Source organism: Sarcophilus harrisii, chromosome 1 (assembly GCF_902635505.1).
Source record: "Sarcophilus harrisii chromosome 1, mSarHar1.11, whole genome shotgun sequence".
Taxonomy (NCBI): domain Eukaryota; kingdom Metazoa; phylum Chordata; class Mammalia; order Dasyuromorphia; family Dasyuridae; genus Sarcophilus; species Sarcophilus harrisii.
The window spans coordinates 412,521,431-412,545,860 of NC_045426.1; the positions used below are offsets into that span (position 1 = coordinate 412,521,431).

Below are 24,430 nucleotides of genomic sequence, written 5' to 3' on the forward strand. Positions count from 1 at the left end.
ACTTATTCAGGGCAAACAGCATCAGTGTTTATATCTCCTCTTCTTGTGGCAATAAAGAACTTGAAATTAAGGAGGTACCTATCAATTCAGGCATAACAAAATAAATGATGATAGTATATGAGTTTAACAGAATATTATTGTGCAATAAAAAATAATGAAAGGTATAATAATTTTAGAGAAAAATGGGAATATTTATGTGAATTGTTGCAGAATGAAGCACACACAATGAAGAATGTTTACCATAATATGATCAAAGTTTTGAATAATTTGAGATCTCAGATCAACACCATGATCAGCCATTAGTCTAGAGGACTAATAATGATAATAGCTAATATTTATATAATACTTACTTATATCTCAAGCTCCCATTCAATCCCCAAAACAACCTTGGGAGTTAGATGCTATCATCATCCCCATTTTACAGATGAGGAAACTTTGGCAAATAAATTAAGTGACTTAGCAAAATTCACACAGCTATCTAAGACAATATTGAAATTCAGATTTTTCTGACTCCAGGCACAGAACTTTATCTGCTACACCACCTAGCAAGATAAAACATGCTACCTTGCAAAAGAGATAATGAGGTGACAAATCTAGGGTACATATTGATCCTGATAAGATGTGATATGATATGATATGACATTAAGTGATCTGACCTGATATGATGCAAGTAATATTTACTATCAACATACTATATTCAATGTGGGAATTTACTTTTCTTTTCTATGCACATTTATTACAAGGGTTTATTTTTCATTTCAATTAAGGGAAGGTGGAAATGAACAGATTTTTGTTAATTAAAAAAATTAAATTATTGTCCTATTTCCTCATAATAACCACCATAGTTCTTTGTATCAAGCGTGTGTTTTACAACTTGGAACTATGCTCAAAAGGTTATCAAACATATCTTTTGATCCAGCAGTATTTCAACTGGGTTTCTATCTCAAAAAGATCTTAAAGGAGGGAAAGGGACCCACATGTGCAAAAATATTTGTGGCAGCCCTTTTTGTAGTGACTACCAACTGGAAATTGAATGGATGTCCATCAATTGGAGAATGGTTGAATAAGTTATGGTATATGAATGTTATGGAATATTATTGTTAATCAGCTGGATGATTTCAGGGAGACCTGGAAACTTACTTCAATCAGTGCTAAATGAAATGAGCAGAACCAGGAGATTATTGTATATGGCAACAGCAAGATTATATGATAATAATTCTGATGAACATGGCTCTCTTCAACAATGAAATGATTCAGACCAGTTCCACGGTTTTGTGATGATGATGAGAGCCATCAACACCCAGAGAGAGGACTGTGGGAACTGAGTGGGGATGACAATGTATAGCATTTTCACTTCTTTAGTTGTTGTTTGCTTGAATTCTATTTTCTTTCCAATTTTTTTTTCCTTTTTGATCTGATTTTTCTTGTGCAACAAGATAATTGTATAAATATGTATGCCTATATTGGATTCACATATATTTTATGTTTAACATATATTTGATTACTTGCCGTTTGGGGGAGCTGATATAGGTAAGAGGGAGGGAAACTGGAACACAATGTTTTGCATAGGTCAATGATGAAAAATTATCCTTACATATTTTTTGAAAATAAAAAATTTCAATAAAAAACTAATAAATTTTAAAGAACTTATTGTGTTGAAATGTTTGTATTTGACTATGATTCTGAAGTAATTTCCAAGAGAACTTTGAAGTATTCCATATGCAACATGAAATGAATAGAGGCAATTACTCTGGTAAGTTAATCTAAGCAATATTTTCCTCCGAATTACTCAAATATTTCAAGAGAAAAGTGTTCATTACATATGGAATATGTGAATGGTTAAATATATACTCCATTTCAATTTGCTATAGTAGAAATAGTTTCAATATTAATCAAATCTACCAGAATCCTTTAATAATGCTAATGCTTTTCTTTCTACCATTAAAAATTCAATAAAGTATTTACCTTTCTAAAGCAATAACTACAAAATTTAAAATTGATCTGGAAGCTGAGTGTCTCACTTCTTAGGACCAAAGTATTTTATCTGCTAGAATCAAAAGGTTATTTTTGTTTTCTTTTGTTTTGTTTTTAGTATAAACATCTCATTTTATATTTGATACAAATTAGATTCAGGGGTTAAGTGGCTTGTCTAGGTTCATAAAATTTAAGTAGAATTGGCATTTGCATGCAGTCCTCTGAATCCAAACCCATTTTGACTCATCCTGAAGAAAAATATTTAATTTTCTAAAATTGTTATGTACATACAATAAAGTATGATAAGCAGTTACAAACTCTCAGGAATACTCAGAAGTCTGGTATTCTAACCATACATGACCAAGATTTTTCTAAAACATGGACACAATCTCCACTTGCTCAAATAAGGTAGAAAACACCATTCGTTTGTGATGTTTATGCCACTATTTTAAAAATCCAAATTATATTTAAAAATTCATCTTTTTAGACCCTAAGTCCCCATGTGGTCTGTCAAATGCTATTACTTCATTTGCAAGAATGATATTCCTGTGTTTTGTGAAGTTCATTCTGGGATAAGCAACATTGATTCCTTAGTAAAAAATTTAACATCTCAATGGACTAGATTGGTTCAAATAATTATGTACTTTCACAGTCTGCAGGTATCCCAAAGGTAATTTCATCCAACATACGTATTAGCAATACTTTCTGCAACTATTGATAGTAGTCATCCCAACTTCCAGCAATGGGAGACTCCTCACTGCTGATCAAAAGCAATTCATTGCACTGTTAGCTCCAGTTTTTAATTTTTATTTACATATAACAGAAATGCATCTTTGTAACTATCCAAGAAGCTCTACATCTGCCCTCTGCTGTGAAGTAAAATGAATCTAATTTCTCTATAGAACAGGCTTCCACATATTGGAAGAAAGGTAGCAATTCTCCTCATTTCCATCCCCAAATTTTTCCTTTTTCTCCCCATTTCCTTGCATTGATCTTTCCATAGCAGTCATACTAAGTTTTAGGTTTTTTTCATTAAAAATAGGGAATGAACTAGACATCAACAAAGAGAGTTCATTCCTTTTTCACATTATTAAAATGAAAACAATTAATTCAAGATTATGTAGCAAGTACAACCAAGGTGAACAACTGCCATCTTTGCTTGTAAACACAGCTTAAAAATAAGTTATAATTATATAAAAACCCTAAAAATAAGGCTAAGGGAAAATAGTTTTTTTTTTTTAATTTTAAAAACAAGACTACCGTGACCACACAAAGAAGCTAAATTATTTTTGTTCATTAAGTAATACAGGAAAAGTAAATAAAACATTATTTACTTTGTTTTTATTTTTGCTGTCACAAGTATCTTATAAATTCTCAATGTTAGTGTCATAAAAACAAAAGCAATTCACAAATTAAAAGGCAGTAGTTCAACATGGAATTATCATTAGGCTGATAAAAATCACTTTGCTATCTGATGGCAGCAATAGTAATTAATGACTATTTTTAAAAATTAATTTGAAGCAGTAGAAAGCAGTACCAATATTTTTATTTCTCTTGAGAGATTTTATAGAAGGGTAAGGATCATAATTATGCTTTACTTACACCCAATTGTGTTGTCCTTCTTTCTTAGTATACTGAGGCCAGATTACTTCATTTCACATTTATTCATTACTATATAGCTCTCTGATCTACTAGCTAGTTTCAGCAATGAAATTTATAGTCATTACAGTAGAAATAAAGTTTATTTTTAAATCTTATTTATTTCTGATAAGAAGCTTTTCAGGATTCATAGTATGTTGTCTACCTAGTAATAAAGATGAAATGAATAAATGAGATTTTAAGAACTTTCTACTTTCCCTTTCTGAATATATGTGTATATGCATATATGTATGTATATAAAAATATATACACACATGTATATATGGTTATATATGCATATACATAAAAAACAAACACATCTCTTCTCTATATACAGGTATATATGCCATGTTAACTTTTGTGCTTTAATTAAAAACTATCCAGATGTGATAAATTGGAGAACAAATATTGATGACATTTTCTGGTCATCACTTGGCTGAAATGAGTATATCTCCCCTAACCATCTCACCACTGATTCTTTTTTAGTTCTGGTCATGAAGAAAATACATCTTTTTTATCTACCCTTTTTCCTACTTATCTTATCAGGGGTCCTATGGCCTGCAGGCCAGATGCAGCAGCTGAGGATGTTTATCCCCCTCACCCAGGGCTATGAAGTTTCTTTATTTAAAGGCCCACAAAACAAAGTTTTTGTTTTTACTATAGTCTGGCCCTCTAACAGTCTGAGGGACAGTGAACTGGCCCCCTATTTAAAAAATTTGAGGACCCCTGAATGAATGAAATACAATTTACTGTTTAAATAAGGCAACCTAATTGCTTCCATACTACAGATAAAAGACAAATCAGACCTAATACAGTAATCTTACATCATTTTATCACCTAATTAAGCAAAAAGTGAATCTAATTAAATATATCAGGATTTTTTTGTCGGGGAATCCTTTAATTCCAGCATAAAATCAAATATTCTTATTTAGTCAGCCATAATTTATCTTAGGATACTCAACAGTCAGTGAAACAGTGACAGTGGCTAAAGAATCACTTAGGATCATTTCTGTTTTTCAAGGGGCCCCTTATATACTAACTTTGGCTTGGGGTTCTGAGAGAGACATTCCTATATGTCAATAAGAATCACTTCCAGAAGCTAAGATCACTAGGAAAGTAGGCAAGGCTTGGGGACCCCAAAATCTCAGAAGAATGTTTGGAAAGATTGATTTTATCCTAATTTGTATTTATTCAAGATATTTTTACAAAAAATTAAGAGCCACAAGTATTATGGAGGAGCTTGAAAATTAATGTCATGCTTCTAAATAATCTCTTAGATGAAGAGTTGGTCTACTGAAAACTCTACTTCAAACTTTCTATAAATCCCCTCATCTAGACACAGAACACTATTATGGACTCAATAATCCTGAGCTCTCTTGCCTCATCAAGAGATAGTCTGATAGTGAAAAGTAATCTCATATGGTACTACCTAGATTATATGCTGTATGATAGAAGCTGATATGATATATATATATATGATAGAAGTCCTGAGCAGTTATCATTGCTACTTTGAATTCATACTGCATAAAAATGGGTATCCTTGCCTAAGGAAATACTCAAACAACACTTGAGAAAATGTAAAGCAGCTTTTAATGTGCCAATTTAAGAATGCCAAATTCAAATAGGCTTTCATTAAATAATATTCATCCCATACATGCCATACTTACTAATTTTACTTGCAATTATAGAGAAATTATACTGTGGAGTGCTTTCTCTGTCCAATAATTCATTAGTAGCAATGGTTCCTTCAGTTCCATCTATTGTAAAGTAATTGTCCCCATCACTCTTCCAATCTATGAAGTACCTACATATGAAGAGAAAGAGAGAGAGAGAGAGAGAGAGAGAGAGAGAGAGAGATGCAAATATAGGATAGTTACACATTTATCATATTGGCAGTCAGGTAGGCTTGACATGGTTCCTTATTTTTCTCCTTGCAGTCATTACCTACCTTGCAATAAAGAAGAGTGTAAATGGCAGTTTCTTTATTGCAAAGCCAGTATGCTCAAGGGGGAAATGGGAAATAATGAAAGATTTAGTGCTCCTGCTGTTCATATTATTTTAGGGCCTTGACACCATGAAAGCTCAGGTGAGGCTGCAGAATCCCATGCTGACCATGACTTTCCTTACCTGAATGCAGAACAAAACTTTTATAAGTCAAGAAACACTCCTTAAAGGGATATAGGGTTTGAGATGGGAGCACAATGTTTTTAGTACCATAAAAAAGGAAAAAAAAAGTATAAATAAAAACAAAAGCTGAAAGTTACTGTTGTGCTTAAAAAAATACTCACATTTGACAAAAGCAGAAAAAAATCTTTAATTTTTAATGATTTAATTTAGAAATCATTAATCTTGAGAAATTCCCTTTTAATGTATATTTTTGTTACTCTCATAGCTACTATTCAATTATTACATCATTCTGTATTACAACTTTGGGCATCATTGAGTGATATTTTGACAAAGTAATGTTTAAATGAAACAAGGGGAATTGAAAGAGGTGTGTGATGTTATGAAATGTGTAGCAGATTTATATTTGGTGAATCTCTGAATCCTGGTTTTGCTATTCATTTCCTATGTGTCTTTAGAAAAAAAAAAAATTACTCTGGGTCTGAGTTACTTATACATAAAATCATAAGGTTGGATTAGATCACCTTTGTTGTCTACATCCCAATGATAAAGTTTAAATAATTGGGCATTTTGAATAATTAATTAGGAGAATGAACATTATAACTACTTTAACAGGAAATGATTTCCAAATCCTATAAGAGTATAATGAAGGCTTCAACTTTAGAGGCCAGCAATCAAATCCAACCTTCTCCCATGCTAAAACCCAGTAAGGTAAATGAAGACAGATTTGAATTTGAACTCTTATTTCTTGAATAGGTTTAGTGCTTTTTTTTCCTGTACAGAGAATTTTAGGTCACTCATATATCATGTGACTTTTGAAAAAAGGAAACTTATTGAGACATTTTTATCCCTATCTAATAAAAAGTTGGAAAATAACTAAAAATCTGACAGTTATGTTTACTTGGATTTTTTTTTTTTAGTCTGAATCATGTTAAATTTTTTTTGAAATTCTAAATAATGCAAAGATAATCATTTCTCCAATTTTGTGGATTATCCCTGGTTGGTAGAGAAAGAATTTCTCTCTCATACTATTCCTTCACAAGAATTCTTTTCAACTAAGTATCTATCAATCTTAAAGGTGAAAACTGCTTCCCAGTTTTCAGAGGTTTGAGTTTTCTTGGCAGGAGAGATTTTCCAGATTTGTAAAAGAGGAAGGAAGCCCATGTCTGGGAAAAAACACTGAAAGAATTGTTAGGTCTATTTGCCAGCATAATATTAATCATGTTCCTTTTGGGCACCAATGGATTAGTTCTTACATAAAGTTTCTCTTATTTATAATAGTGAGAAAGAGCCTTCCTTCTATAGAAACTCATGTTAAGTATCCAGCATGAATTATGTAGACTCATACCCCCTCAACATAGGCAGGACTTTATACACTTTGATATGATTAAACTTTTGAAAGGAAGTCTTCTTATTTTATGTTCATATATATATATAGAATAATTTTTCCATCTTCCAAGAATTTATAAATTTATTGATAGATATTTGCTTCACTCATATAGACTATTAGTTCCATATGGTTTGATATACAAACTTTGTGAGTTAGTATTGCAAAACAAAATTAAAATAAACAAAATAAAAATTACTCTGTAGTCAACTAGTGACGTCTATCTGTATGTAACTAGGGTAATCTTGGTTGACAGATATAATCCTTCCCTAGACTTAAATTTAAAGTCTTTGCAGCTTGCTTTAAGAACCTGTAATAACTTACTATTCATTGGTATAGCCTACTAATTCTATATTAAAAGGAGTTAGACTGGTAATTTTCCAGAAGTATATATCTTCATATTATATTTTATAAACACTTGTGAATCATAACTCCATAATTAAAATTCTCTGTTTAGCATTTAAAGTTTTTCTTAGCATGACCCCATTTTAGCTTTCTTGTCATATTATATATTATATGCTTTTAGGTTAGACAAATGGGATTTCTTGCTGTTCCTCATACATGACACCATCTCCCATATCTTTGCCTTTACATGGGCTATCTGCCCACCTTCCCATGCCTAGAACATTCTCCCTCTTCACTGTACATCTAAGAATTTTTGTTTTCCTTTTAAAACTCAACTAAGATTTCACTTTTTTTTTTGCATGAGGTCTAGTTTTTTGTTTTTTGTTTTTTTTTTTTTCTAAGAAAAGAGAAGCAACAGGACAGGATGATAAGAATCCCATACCCAAGCTTAACTACTAACTTCAACTCTGCCACTTTTATACCCTAAGCTTGATGATACAAGTCACTTCATCTCTTTGACTTTACAGAAAGGGTAACAATCATGATATTCCTTTCAGTTGTAATATGTTGTGATTTTATTCCAAATCTTCTATACTAAGAATGAAAAATTATTATTATATTGATAGCTATTCAAAGGGAGAGTAAAATCATAGAAGAAAACTTTACACCAATCTATCCACCAATAATGAATATTGATATAAATGACCAGATGGGACTTACACCAGAAATTCAGGACTGGTTCAATATTAGGAAAGCAGTAGGCAAAATGCATTGTTCTAGAGAACAATGTAGAACTAATGCCTAAAGGGCCATAAAGATGTCCATATCCTTTGATTCAGCAGTGTCTCTATTGGGTCTGTTTCCCAAAGAAATTATAAAAGAGGGAAAAGGACCCACATGTGCAAAAATTTTTGCAGCAGCTTTTTTTGCAATGGCAAGGAACTGGAAATTGAGTGGATGTCCCTAAGTTGAGGGATGGCTGAATAAGTTATGGTATATGAAGGTAATGGAATATTATTGTTCTATAAGAAATAATGAGCATGCTGATTTCATAAAAGCCTGGACTTAAATGAACTGAAGTTAAGTGATATGAGCAGAACCAAGTTACATAGTAACAATAAGATCACACGATTATTAACTGTAATGGACTTGGCTCTTTACAGCAATAAAGTTGTTTGTTTTTTCTTTCTCATGTTTTTCCCGCTTTGGTTTGATTTTTCTCATCTAACAAGACAAATAGGGAAATGTTTAGAAGAAATTGTACATGTTTAACCTGTATCGAATTGCTTCCTGTCAAGAGGAGGGAAGATGAGGGATAAGAGAGAGAAAAATTTGGAAAACAAGGTTTTACAAAGGTGAATCTTAAAAACTATCTTTGTGTGTATCTGGAAAAATATAATACCATTTAAAAATAAAGGTAAAGAACACTTCAAAAATAGAGATCTATACATTGGGAGAAATATTAATTGCTCATGGAAAGGCCAAGGCAAAATAATAAAAATGACGATTTGACCAAAATTAATTTACTTATTTAATGGCTATCAAACTACAAAAGAATTAATTTGTAGAACCAATAAAATAATAAAATAAAATTCACATAAAATATCAAGAGAATATGAAGGTGGGGAAAGTCAAAAAATGTGGTTTACAATGTGATCAGATATCAAATTGTAACACAGTAATTATCAAAACAATCATTTTGGGTGAAATTGTTAACCGATCCAATCATTTTGGAGAGCAATCTAGAATTTTGTCAGAGTTATTAAACTAGATATACTCTTTGACCCAACAATGCTACTACTTGATCCATTTCCAAAAATAAATAAAAATAGTTTTATGTTTTAAAATCTTTATAATAGCTCTCCTTATGATGGCTAAAAACTGGAAATTTTAGAGGTGACCATCAATTAAGGATTGGTCGAGTTCAATGATTTTAGGTGAAAAAAAAAACCATTGAAAGTCTTGGACAAAATAATGAAGAGTGAATTGAGCAGAACCCAGAGAACACTGCACACAGAATAACAGTATTGATTTAATAAAACTGAATGAATAAGTTATTTTAACTATTACAAATACACAAATTAATTATGAAGAACTATGAAGAAAGATGTTATCTATATCCAGAGAGAGAATTGATAAGTAGAAGTGTGCATAATTTTGTGTGTATATGTGTGTGTGTGTATAATTGTAGCCATCCATCTCAAGGGCAGGGGGAAGGGAAGAAAAAAGAAATTTATATGATAATTTTGTTATACATTTGAAAGGAATAACAAGTTCTTCATAGTAGATTTACAGTTTCATATGCAATCATCTTTTTATTGTACTATGTTATGCAAATGCTTTATTTTATTCCATAAATTAAAAATAAAATAAAATAAATCAATCTGGTAATGAATATGAAATACAGTGTTTGAACAATGGAATAAATTAGTGACACAATATACAAATGTAAATGACCTTAGTAACCTAGCATTGCTAGGATCATTGGTTAACACATTTTTGAAGCAATAAGTCATTATTTGACAAAAATAACTTCTGAGAAAACTGGAAAATATTCTGCCAGAAACTGACCAAAGCCCCAAATCTCATAGTTTATGCAAAGATAAAATTAAGGAGTGATATACCTGAACAAAATTTTGCTATGTCTCTGACTGTTTCCATTCTTAAAACCTGGCAAAAATATTCCTCTATGCTACCTCACTTCTTTTTGGATAACTGAGAATTTCTTCTCTTTAAATCATATTTATTTGTGGTCTGTATTTTGTGATGGACTTTGTCTCCATAAAATTATGAACTGTTTTTATTATTATTATTATTATTGCATTCTAAGTGCTAGCTGTAAAGAAATGGACTACACATTGAGGAGGACAAAAGTGAACCTACAGATTTCAAGTCTATATTGAATTGTTCTCTCTTTGTTACCTACTATAAATCCCTAAATCCAACCTGTTCTGACTTCAATAGTACTTAGGTACTTAAGTTTGGACTTGAATGGGGCCCAGGGACAGAGAAAAGGAGGGAGCCACTGTGGTAGATTACATATCCTTAACCCAGAGAATATCATAACATAAAGGGAAAATCTTTACCAAGGAAATGGAGGCACCGAAGCCAACCATGTGTTTCACTAATTTTAAGTTTTTCTAGACACAAAAGGGCAGTCTATATTTTGTATCCTTCTTGAATAATTCCACACTGCCTTAACTAACCTCCCTCAAAATTTAAATAAAACAAAGTCCCAGAAAAGATTTGAAGGGCTCAGCTACTCTAGGATGAAGAAGTTACATGGAACTTTATAGGGTTGTTACATTAGTATTTAAATTCCTGTGTGTTTAATATAGTCATTGTAGTACCTTGCTTACATATTAACAAAGTATGAAAAGCATAATGCTTATAGAGTCTGATCTTCAAATAATCTTCATAACAACAACAAAAATATGTCATACAATTGCTGAATTGACCCAATAATCAATTCATTATGTTACAATTATGAGAAAGATATTTCAGTCTTTCAGAAAAACAAATGAACTGAAACCTAAAGGATAGATTCATATTTTTTATTGGGGGGTGGAAATTAAGCTTTAAACAGTTCTAATCTTTAGGTTATACCTTTTAAGTATGAGGGATGATGTCAGCCCTATGGTGGTTCTATTCAAGATTCCCTTATTTAGTAAAAGAGGCTTATGTTGTTCTCTATGAAGAAAAATTGATCTTACACACCTACCTCACCTTTTTGTTTTTCTTTCTTGTGAAGTTAAGGTCACATCAATCAAAAATATATTGAAGAATAACTAAATATCCACAAAGAAATAAAATCAAAGATTCAAACCAACTAATAATAGCAGTGATCACAATTTTGGTCTGAATTGTTATTGTGAGTCATGGTATGACTGAATAAATCTAAAATAAAGTGGACTTAGAGTTCATGAAAAGAAAATCACTTAACCTAATTTATCCTTGCTAAAAGAAAACACCACATTTTTCACCTTATCAAAATATAAACCTCTTCTAAAGTACCCATGAGGCAGAGGTGTCAAAATGTTTTAGACACAGGAAAACTTTTTATGCAACCTAACAAGCCCAATTTTCTACCTCCAACAGATGGAATGAGGAGTTTTCTTTCAGAAGGGAATCCCAGGTCTGTCTGCTGAGGCATTCTCCTAGGGTAATGGATAAAGGAAACCTATTTTATATTATACAAAAAATTAAGCAGATTTCAATTAAACGACAAAAGTGTCAGTCACATACATATATATAAGGGGTGGGCTTACATATATACAAATATACATATATATGTGCATATATATATACATGTATGTATATGTGTATACATACACAGAGACATATTCTTTTCTAATGTCCTAGTCTGAGGCCTCATTTTAGAATATTAAGACACCCGCGGTTCTTGAAAGTATATACAATGAAGCAAAATTTTGCCAGGTTTTAGTTCTAGAAAGGCTTTGAATAATATCTCCATGATGAATTATATGTCTCAACCAATCTCAGCCTAGCTAAGTCTCATGATTCCTATCATTATAATGTCTTCAAAATGTACTTTTTTAAACAGGGACATATCAAGTGGGAGGGATTTCATGAGAAAACTCATGAAAGTCATCAACTAAAGCATGGAAGGTTTATAATCTGATGTCAGTGAGAAATGAACCCTAATAAGAAATGGATTTTTGATGCATGGGTTTGTTAGAATATTTAACTTTAAAAATCAAATGCTATGTCTTATAGAGACTTTTTCTGATCCCTTTAGATGCCACTTTTACCAGTAATTTTGTGCACAAAGTATTCCAAAAGTCTTAGTGCAGTTTTAAGCTATTTAAAATTCTACTATACATATACATAAATATACAATGCATAAATCTATCTGTTTATATATACACATAATTTATGTATATATATATAAATGCAGATAGATAAGACAGATAAGATAGATAGATAGATAATGATAGATAGAGAGATAGATAGTTCATCCTCAAAGGAAGGTAAGCTCTTTGAAGACAGAAGCTGTTTCATTTTTGACAAGTGCCTAGCATAGTATCTGGCACTTAGTAGATATTTAATAAATGTTTATTGAATGGATTTATCCAAATGTGCATGCAAGAGTGTCTTATATAATATATATAATTGTAGCAATTATTTCTGATTTCAGTATCCTCATCTACTAAAAAGGGTTTATAATATCTGTGGATAATAGAAAGGAAGAAGGATGGAAAGGAAAAACCATTTGTTAAGTGCCTGCTATGTGCCAAACATTCTGCTCATTGTTTTACAAATATCTCATTTAATCCTCAAAACAACCCTGGAAGAAAGGTGCTATATAACTTATCTAAAGACACATAGCTAGTATGTATCTGAACCAGTATTTTAGCTCAGAACTTCTTGACTCCAGGCCCAGCAATTTATCTACCTACCACCCAAAATAATATTCATATCAATAATAATTGTTCTATATACTTTATAGGTAGGATAAATATCAAATAAATGTCTAAGGTAAAATTATATATACATACACATATATACATATACACATATATACGTATATTTACACATATACATACATAACTGACACTTTTACTACTTAGCAGAAACTTGCTTCATCTTTTGTGGAATATGAAATAGCCTTCTCTTATTCTTAGATACAAATAGGATTCCCTCCTAAAGAGAATTCCTCATTCCATCTGTTGGAAGTAAAGGATTAGGCACATTAGGTTGTATAAAACAGTTTTCCTGAGCTAAAACATTTTGACACACCTGCCTTACATGGTTTTTTCAGAACAGGTTTATGTTTGGATGAGTGAAAAAAAAGTTATTTTTTCAGTGAGGATGAATCAGATTATGTAAATTTGTTTTCATGATCTATAAGTCCACTTTGTTCAAAACAATAAATAGATCTTGTCTTCAAGGAGTTTATATTTTATTTAGAAGATACAATGTTCAAACATAGAAGCATAAATATGGTAATTTGAGGAGGAAGCAATTAGGGAGATCAGAACAAGCTTCCCTTAGAAGATAGTATCCAAACTAAAATTTAAAGTCAGAAATCTAAGAGATACAAGTGAGACAGGAGTATATTCCAAGTATGGAGGAGAGCATGTAGTAAGGTGAAGAAGTGAGGGATGGAATTTTGAGAATGACCAATAGCAAGTAAGTTATTTTGGCTCTAATATAAAGTATGTATAGAAAAATAATGAGCAATAAGTCTGGAAAGAGGTCAATTAATGAAGAATATTACTACCAAACAGGAATCTCTGTCCTATCCCAACGGCAATAAGAAATCATTGAAATTTTTTGAGTATGGATGAGAAGAAGTTCACATGTTTATATATGTGCTTTATTGGGAAGATTATTTTGGAAGCTCTGTGAAAGATATATTATGAGAGAAATGAGAGATTAAAGAATGGGACATAGATAATTATCTGCTTATTCAATCATTCAAGAAACATTTATCAAGCACTATGTGAAAGATATTTGAGATACAAAGACAAAAGGTAAAACAGTCCCTGAAGCTTAAATTCCTTTTGGATGTGTATGTGTGTATATATATGTAGGGGGAAGGTAAGATACATGTATGCAGATAAGATACTTTGAGGAGAAACATCCACAATTCCAAAGAAACAGAAAAAAAGGAGGTATTTCTCTCTTATTTATGTGTGTACACAAGCATGGCACATGCACATATCACTCATCACAACAATGTACCAGAAAAGCATATTAAAGGAAGTTATATGACAAAAACTAAGATTTAATGAATTTATGTATTTGTGTGATTTTATGTTGGTGTTTCTATATTAACATTATAAGAATTTTTCCTAGCACTTTCAACAAAATCTTGTCAATACATAACCATCTATTTTCTCTCTTAATTGAAAACTGTTTGGAATCACAAGCTTCCACAAATACTAGAGGTCTTACATTTCACTTCTGTGAATCTGTAACTAGACTAAAAAAAAAAAGCAACTAGGGCAAAATCACTCTCTTGAGAGTCTTAAACTGCATAATAGTTGCAAAGTGAGGTAGACTAGGGTAATTTCTCTGTATATTTGCATATTCAGATATGCTCCAAAAGGCTGTAAATGCCCTATATTTCTCTTAAAATTTTCTTTGATTTATTCCCCAAAATATGAACATTACTCTGATCTAGCAACATTATACTAATTTCATCCTATTCAAATTTCACATTCTGGTGACAGCCATTACACTAATTCCATTTTCCCTGCACATTTTGAAAAGGCTTCTAGGAGCACATAATATATATTTTAAAGGTAATTAAACATAGTTTTCATCAGTATGCAATTATGACCTTCCCCATCTGGTAGTGTGACATAGATAAAGAATTTTATGTGAGGAAAGTAAGCATGCTGCTATCTTTAATGTGTGCTTTTTCAGATCTTTACCATTCTACAGATCCTTACCTCTTACAAAGTTGTTCTGACTTTCACATTTTTGGTCTCTTTTGTTCAGCAACAAGCATATTAATTTTGGTTTTTGTGTATGTTTTCCTACAATAGTCTGTCAAGAAAGATGGGTAATAGCAGGAAAACAAATCAATTAAATAATATTTTGTCATCCAAGAAGCACATGTCATTTTGAGAAAATAAATTGTCCTTTTTAAGAATTTTTATCTTGCTTACTGAATATAAGAAGAATTATATTAGCAGAAAATTCTTCTCTGATCACACTAAGGAGGAAATGTGGGTTCTTGAACTTGAATGCAAGTTCTGGCAAACTCTTCTAAGCTGGCAAGATATTAATCTTGGCCCATGTTAAGTCAATGTATAAAGTAACCCAAGGGGTAGCTTAGTACTTCCCTTGTCTTCAAGCCTAATAATATTATTTTTAAAAAGAAGATAATGTTACACAATCATGATGTTTTCTTGATGAAATCATACTGATTCATTGCTTCTTTTTTCTAAATGTTCCAAATTATACCTTTAAACATGTATTTTATATATTTTTGCTTTTTTTTCCCCAGGAATAAAATTAAATTACCAGTCTCGAATCTATGGACTCTTAATGTCTTTTTTTTTTATTATTGAGGCATTTTCTCTTCTACAATACATTGTCATGTCTCCTGTTCTCTTTGAACTTTCAAATAAAATGGATAGTGACTCAACAATCACAAATATAACATATGCTATAGATGTTTTCCCCTTTTGGGGCTGATGATTTAAACCTTTATTTCTCCTTTATAACCTGTATCCCTTTGCTTAATTTAGGCATTGATTACTTCCTGAAGTAGGGTTCATTTTTGTTCTGTCCTTTACAATTTAAAGATCATTATTCTTGGCAAAATGATAGTTATATCTTCTCTCTGTCATGTTATTATCATCCTATCTGAATAGCCTTCGTTTCCTTGCTTTTATTCTTCTCTTACGCATGATATAGTTGATGTGGTCAGACAAATTATTTCCTGATATAGCTTCCCTAACTGAAATTATCTTCCTTCCCCTATGAAATCTGTTGGCAACAGTTTTCCTGATGCAATTCCCTGGTCTCATGATATAAAAGGTCACAACTTCATGTAGGCTAGGCCTCTATTCTTGGTGGCTATCAAAAATCATGGGAATCACTATACCCTGATGACTGATCAACTTTCTCCAGGTAGAGAAAAAGAGGGTCACATCCAGAGAAGAAAATACCACTGTGTTCTTCTTGTTTATACTTTCTCTGTTAGAGTAAACCTCTTCTCTTCTTACATGTCCAGCATTTTGTTCTAACATTAAACCAGAACTAGGAGGATGCTGGATTGTTTTTATTTGCTTGTTTGTTGTTTGTTCATTTTTAACATCAGATAGAGAAAACTCAGCTTCCAGATACAGTTCAGAATAAAGCTTCTGACATGTTTCCTCATATTTAAGAAGCCCAGAAGAAGAAAGTCCACCTAGTGAATTCTTTACATTTTAGAAAGCCCAAAAGGAAGGAAGAAAAGGGGGAGAAAGGGAATGAGGGAAAGAAGGAGGGATGGAGGGAAGAAGAGATGAAGGAAAGAAGAAACGATGGAAGGAAGAACAAAACCAGTCAGTGTCCTCCAAGTTGGGCCCCAAACAATCTACAACCTTGGAAGATGAAAAATAGGCAGACCAGCATTCTCTCCCACTGAGTATTTAGGAACCTGAAAGATCCATGTTTCTATATATCTCTTTCCATAAAGACTGGCCTGGATGAAGCCTTTGACAGATACCGAGGGGTGACAAAAATAATTCATTGCCAAGAGTCTTGGAATCCAAGTTCCCAAAAGCAGTCATTCACTATGTTATTTTTGGAAAACAATTGCTTTCTTCTTACTGTGACCTTGTTAACTAACTAAATAGGATTATATAATAATGTCTGAATTTCCTATTATTCCTTGGTTGATACAAAATGCTTCCTGTAGCAAGATGAAAGAGCACAGAAGGCTTCTACTGTTAAATGAAAATTGTACATTAGAAATACTATTTGCTTGGCGCATCTGAGTAGCACAGTACATAAAAGCACTAGCCCTGGAGTCAAAAAGATCAGAGTTCAAATCAGACCTCAGATATTACCCTGGGCAAATCATCTCAATTGCCTCCAAAAGAAAAAAAGACAATTAAAAAAAAAAAAGAAATAATGCTCTCCCACAACCCTCTGGTAGTAGCGTTTTAATTAAGAAGTTGTGACTATGCCAGAGACCAAGGCCTCCAATTCAGATCCTGGAGCTCTGCTTCCTCTGCTGGACAAGTGAATTCAAACCATACCTTTCTTCTGAGAATTTCTATTTAATTAATTATCTGTTATATCTATCCACTGTTAGAGCCCACATAGAACTGGGCTTCAACAATCACTAATCTCGTAAAAGAAGACACTGGCAAGTACTCCCTGCAGGCTGAGTTTTAGGGTAAATGTCTGGACTGTTAAAGAGCTTTGAGGGATGAAGCAGAGAAAATATTCATCTTTACCAGTTCTTGAGCAGTGGCCATGGGTACAACCAAGAAGTCTGGACTTGCAAAGTATAGGACTGGGTAAAGTAAGGCTTTCTCATTTAGGTTCAAGAATAATAAATTTTATTATTGTTTTTTGTTTTTCACTACATATAGTTGTATATAGGATGCATTATATATCCTAAACTACCAGGTTGAAGCTGTTAAAAGAAGAGCAGAGATCAGGTCCAGTGTCACTGGACATTTGAATGCTGATGCCATTCTGAGCACAGTAGGACTATGATTCCCCTCACCAGGACAAGTTAGCTATTACTAATTCAAATGGCTCTCAACCTGTGCCCCGCTGGGAAAAGAAACTCTCTTATCTCAGGATAAAACATTTTCTTCCTACTGATGAACAGCTGAATTAGTATGCATCCAACAGCTTATGTCAGATATGTACAAATACCAACGAAAATTATAAAGCAAGCTCCCAGAAACTATTTCTTGACAAATTGGCATTACCCTGGAAAAGGAAAGGGCTTCCTCCCTTGACTAGGGATTCCTTGACTCCAAAGTCCAAGAAGTCCACTTAACAAGAATGGACCATTTTGACACAGTTCAGTCTAATCCTTTGCAGTCTATCCTCATTCCCTAGCAAAGTTGCCTGATCCTCAAAGTGCTTGTATCTTCAGAGGGTATATTAGATGTTGGGGAAAAAAAATAATTTCTCCTCAGGGAGCATTTTTTTTTCCCTTTGGGATGATTCAGGAAACTCCTTCCCAAAAAAAGCATGGAGAAACCACAAGTTTTATTGTTGAGAGCAATCTTGTTTTTTAATGTGACGGGAAAGGTGAAACTATTGCTTTATAACTATGGTGGGTATGTATTTACCTGGAAGAAAGGAGATCTCCTAGTTGATTAGTATGAGTTATTGGATGAGGATGAGAAAAAGTCCTTATTATTTAGCCAATGTAGGAAGCAATATTTGACCATTTCACAGAGCCTTTAAAAAGAAATGATTTTGTGTTAGCTCCCTCGTTCTCAGAGAGAAGGCATTTTTGAATATTGGCCAAATACTGATGACTAGGTAGTACAGAAAGAGCCTTAGCAGGGACAGATTCTGGGATAGGTTTCATGAAAGACATTTATGAACTTTCAGCCAATTTACTACACTCCTGGTACAAAAGTGTCAGCAGTGTCAGAAGTGTCCATGAAGAGGCTCTCATGTTCCTGGAACTGTTCCTGCTCATCAACATCTTGTATCAGAAGAAGAAATGTGTGACTGTACTAAAGGTTTCATCATTTGTGCTGTGACTTTTATGTTCTCGGTGTCTTACATAGTGTCATACCTTAAGCTAAATCAGAACATGGGAAAAAAATCAAAGATTAAAGAATGGTATTTCCATTCTAAGTTGGAAGGTTTGTTTTTCCTGAAATTTCTCTCATTTTTGTTTCTGTAATATGCTTTTTTTTGGTCAAAATCAGAGCTGGACTAGTAGTTTCTTTGTTGCTTTCTCTTCCTTTTGGCAAATGATGTTATCATTAAGATATGCTGAAATTTTACCAGTTGCTGCTCTATTTTTGTAAGAAAAAAAAATTACTTGTCCTTTCTTTCACATTACCAAGTTCCTATTGGATATTTTGAAATAAAAGTCCCAGAGCAGTCTCAAATTCAACATGTCCAAAATAGAACTCATTACATTTTCCTCATTTTTTCTAGTTCTGTAAAAGGTACCACTGTCCTTTATCCTTCCAGTCACCTAATTTTTTAAACTTGATGTCATGTTTTATTCCTCATTATATTTTATACCATATATTCAATTATTCACCATATCATGAAAACTTAGAATGGTTTTTTCCTTCTAGATGATTGTTCATACAAAGCCCAAAATATGAGAAGTTCTTTATCAAGTTATTGCCAGCTGTGCTACGTTTAAGTCAATTCCCACTCCGCCAAATAGCTCTAGAGACATGCTATTTTTTTTTTTTTTTTTTGATGCTTTGGGGATAAATTTGATTCTACATGACAATCTAGAGGGCAACAAAATATTCTTCCAATATCTCCTTTTTTATTATTAGGACGACCTAAACTAATTCTCTGACTCTGGCAGACATAGAAGCATTGTATACTTTTTAAAAATTGTTTTAAAATTCCCCTTTACTCCCTTAAATCCCCCAGCTCACACTTCCTCCAATTCCCTCTTTTCTATTGTTAGCTATTTGTTGGCTATGTTCATTTGCTAGAGTTTTAGGCAAACAGTATTCTATAAAATGATCTGTTCATTGGGCTTGGGATCTTATAAGAGTGAGCTCTTATATTCAATGATTTTCTATAAGTTACATTGAACCATAAATAAACTATCATAGAAGGAACCCTTTTATGATGTGTGACAACATTAAGATGATAGTTATAAATCATAGATTATGTTGGCAGGGTCTTTTGGAGGCATCAAGTCTCCTCAGTAAACAGAAGAAGAAATATGAATGCCTGATAGGTAACTTACCCAAGGACATTCAGGTAGTAAGTGGAAGAATTGTGATTTGAAATTAGGTCCTCTATATCCAGAATCCTTTATACTGCATTATACTGCCTTCACAATGGAAGTGGATGGGTAGGCTAAAAACAAAATAAAAATTACCTTGCTTCACATAATCTTGCCCTGGGATTTGTAAGCAGATTTAAAAGGAAGACCTTGAAGTGAAAAATAAACTAAGCACTGTCAATGCTAAATAATTTAATTTGATATCAAAGGAAGAGATAACATAAAAGCCCTAATAAAAAATTTGTTCCACTAAAAATGTCATATAAACCCTCTTGTGACTTCTGACATTGTGGTAACTTGAATCAAGAATGAATTATTCCTTTCCTCATCCTTTTAAGATGTTAGTACTACTATATCTTAATCAATGAATAGAAACGAGTACAAAGACCACTCTAGCCACCATTTTCACTTTTCTACATTATTTATAATACTCTTTTCATTTGGCTGGCTTCTCGCTGGACCTGCTTTTCACCAGATTCTCATTGAGAAACCAGGGCAAGAAAGATAGGTAATAGAAAATGTTGATATTTCATCATAGACTCTTAGAACTGGAAGGAATCGTAGTATTTATCCAGTGCAAGCCCATCATTTGAGAGATAAGAATTTGGAAGTATAGAGAAATTAATTGATTTCCCTAAGATGAGGTTTTTTTTTTCTTCTTTCTAACTGTATAGTTGTATTTATTTGGAAAACTAAACTAGGTTATCAGGTGGCATATGGACATTAAGCAGTTGTTTGATTTATTGCTACATGTTTTCAAAGAGTATGTATATACCAGCTCTAAAGAAAAGGATGATTTATGTATGTGATTTACTAAAGCACAAGTACAACTTTAATACTATAAAATGAGGTGTAATATCCCAAAACTTCAAGGAACCCAAGTGAAACTTGAGCATAATGACTACTAATTAGCTAGAAAAGTCTATTAATGAATTTTCTTGATTAAACAGGTAGTTCTTAGTTGGACAGCACATTATTCAAAAAGGAGAAATAGTGTTACATAAAGTGCTTAATTACTTAGTTGAACACTAATTGTGAATTTTATGTGTGTCAATTAACAAAAAGTTATAAAAATGATAGTGATAATGTTAAAATACCATTCAACTGTGTTCATAATTACCTAAATCAATTTAATAAAACAGTAATTGCAACCTATTTTTGATTTGAAAAAAATACTAAATTTTAAAATATTAGGTTTTATTTTAAGTTTATGGGCACAAAATAAATGAGGCTGAAACCAGAAGGGAAAAAATTAAGTAGGAAAAATCTTTTTTTCAAGTTTCTTTGATAAGAGAATGAAGATCCAATATGACACATACACCTGTATATATGTTTTGTATGTGTATGTATAGATGTATGCATATACATATTTGTACATATACATATATGGAGAGAAGAATTTATATTAAACTTTGAGAGCTTTTATCTAACACATAAATGTTGAAAAGTTAGACCAAGCAATTTTCAAGGGAAAAAAATCTAAGCTATCAAAAGAAATGTGGAAAAAAATTCAAATGTTTAAAATAATTCCAAAATTTGATTGTAATCAATGTTCTAAATCAATAATACCAGACAGATAAAAAGAAAAACAACTCTGAGATTCTATCTCATACATATCAGATTAGAAATGACAAAAAAAGGGGACATAACAGTTATTAGAAGGGTTATGGGAAAATAAACACATTGCCTGACTGTTGGGAGAGCAGTCATTTTAGAAAATAATTTGGATTTATGTCTCCAAATCACTGAATGTTACACACACACACACACACACACACACACACACAGAGGCAGAGAAAGAAAGAGAGAGATAGAGAGAGAGAAAGACAGAGACAGAGACAAGAGAGACAGAAACAGAGACACAGAAAGACAGAGACAGATAGAACACTACAAAAATATATAGATCTTGTAAGAAAGACTATATATATCTTTTTGGCAGAGATGTCAAAGAAGGAGGAAAAAAATATAGATTGACAAATATTTATAGTGGCTCTTTCAATGTTTTTGTTATATTGGGGGGAAAAACAACTGGAACCAAAGACAAGGTACATTAATTGGAGAAAGGCTGAAGCCATAATTTTAACTTTATTTGGAAAAAGAGTCTACGCATTTAATAGATTTCCCCAAGTGTTTATTCTTCTACTTAAAACTTTTAACTGGCATAACTGAATACTTAATTGGCTTGAAGTATTCCCACTATTCCCACTGTAAGAATAATCCCCAATTATTGAGAAGAACAAAAAGAAAAGGTATGGAATAATGAAAAGAATTTAGGGCTTTGAGAAAAGATGTGTTCAAGGCTTGAATCCTGATTCAATATTTAATAGCTGTGGGTTAGTCATTTAATTTCTTTAAGCATCAGTTGTATTTTATAGAAAATGGGGAAAATTATATTTATATTCTCCACAGTAATTTTTAAAGAAAGTATCACATGTTGATGCTATTGTTCAGTCATTCAGTCATGTCCATCTCTGTGTGACCCTGTGGATTACACTGTCCATGGAGTTTTATTGGCAAAGATACTAGAATGGGTTGCCATTTCCTTCTCCAGTGAATTAAGGCAAACAAATGTTAATAAGTTGCCCACAGTCACATAGCTAATAAGTATCTGAAGCCAGATTTGAAATTATGTGTTCTTGATTCTAGATCTGGTACTTTATCCAATGAGTTACCTAGATATTTCCTGATTATATCACATAACAAGTCATAAAACCAAAAGAAACATTACTTTTAAAGTTAGCAGGAAAAGGAAAGTTAGAATGGAAAGCACACATTATTTCAGGACATTTAATTTACAATGTTTTCCTTTTGAGCATTCATTGTTAAGTACAAAATGGATGTTTTTTTAATACTCAAGATATACCTTTGCTTATTATTTTTGTTTCTCCAATTTATTAAAGAATAATTCAAGAACATTGTGATATTAAAAATGATAGACATTATACTACAAGGAAGATTGATGATTTATAACCAAAAAGTTGAGGAACAGAAGAAAGGAGAAAGACCCAGGGAGCACACTCACCATCCTAGGAATAACTTGCAGGAGAGAGGCTGGTCAGGGTAGTGCTGACTTCTCTTTACCTACTGACTTCTAGGGGTCAGAAGAGGCAACATCAAACAGCTCTGGTTTGATTTTCAAACTATAGAATCCAGGTTCTAGCTGAGGGAGAATGAGAGACAAGGGGCCAAAGATAAAGTGGACACAGACTAATTTGAAGGAATTCATTTGGGGGATTGGGGCAGGGCTACACTAAGAAGCCTGGCTTCCTGGAGTAAGGAGGTGATAGAGCATCCATACTCCGCCTTGGAGTATTGCTGGAACATTACAGTCAATTGTGGGCACAACACTCTAAGAATAATAATGAATTAGAGAATATCCAAAAGAAAGCAAAAATAAGAATGAATGACACTGAGTCCATACTAAAGGACAAGGTGATAGAGCACCTATATACTCTGCCTTGGTCAGAATACAAATGGAGTATTCCATTAAGTATTGGAAACCACATTTTTAGTACAATGATGAGCTAAAAAGTATTCAAAGGAAGGCAAAACCAAAGATAGATATTCCTGAACCAATATCATGTGAATATTGATTGGAGGAACTGGTAATGCTTAGTTTGGAGAATAGAAAAACAAGGAGGGATATGATAAGTATCTTTATAAGAATATTAAACCTGTTTTGTTCATTGACAGAAGAAAAAAATAGGAAAAATGGGTAGATTTACAAAAACAAATTTTGGCTTAATGTCAACCTCTCCCTCCTCATAAACAAACAAACCTTTCCTAGCAGTTAGAACTATCTAGAAGTTTTATGAAGTATCTAAGGCAATAGCTGGGTGGCACAGTGGAAAGAACATGGGACATAAGGTCAGGAAATTTAAATTCATATCCTTCTCTAGATCCAAACTAGTTGTATGACCCTGGACAGAATACTTAAACTTAGTGGAAATTGATTTTCTCATCTCTAAAATGAGAATAATAAAAATAATGAGAAAAATAAAAAATAAAAAAACCTCCTAGGTTTATTCTGGGTATCAAATGAATTAAAATGCATAAAACTTAGAAAACCTTAAAGCACTATAGAAATGTAAATTTTTTTTTATTTTTCTACTTAAGAAGGTAGTAAAATGCTCTACCCAATTGGAGATGTTCTATAGGAATATAATCTTTGATCAGATATGTTATAATAGAGATTTCTTTCAGATTTTGGTTGAACTAGATGGCCTCTGATATTATAGTACTGTTTCTATAGATATCACTAGCAATATGACTAAGCTATTCAATTTAAATGGAACTATATGGAGGTAATTTGGTATTGCTATGTCAAAAGCACTGACATTAAAGGCAGAGGACCTTTATTGAAACACTTAACCCCAGTGATATTATGCAAGCAAGTCATTTGATTTCTTTTCCCTGTACAGCAGTATTCCCATCAACGAAAGAGTTAGTTGGAATACATGATCCCTAATGTCTTTCATTATATATTATATAATGCTATTATTAGCAATGTTTTGTTATCTAGTTATCAG

The 24,430-nt window shown here is 32.3% G+C and overlaps 1 protein-coding gene across 1 annotated transcript in view; it reads right to left on the reverse strand.

Moving 5' to 3' along the window:
• CDH12 (cadherin 12) overlaps positions 1-24,430 on the reverse strand; it is an 890,215-nt gene that overhangs the window by 34,850 nt on the left and 830,935 nt on the right. Inside the window, exon 10 of the mRNA XM_003759641.2 lies at positions 5,280-5,416. Coding sequence (XP_003759689.1) covers positions 5,280-5,416 — 137 coding nt within the window. The remainder of the gene's footprint in view (positions 1-5,279; positions 5,417-24,430) is intronic.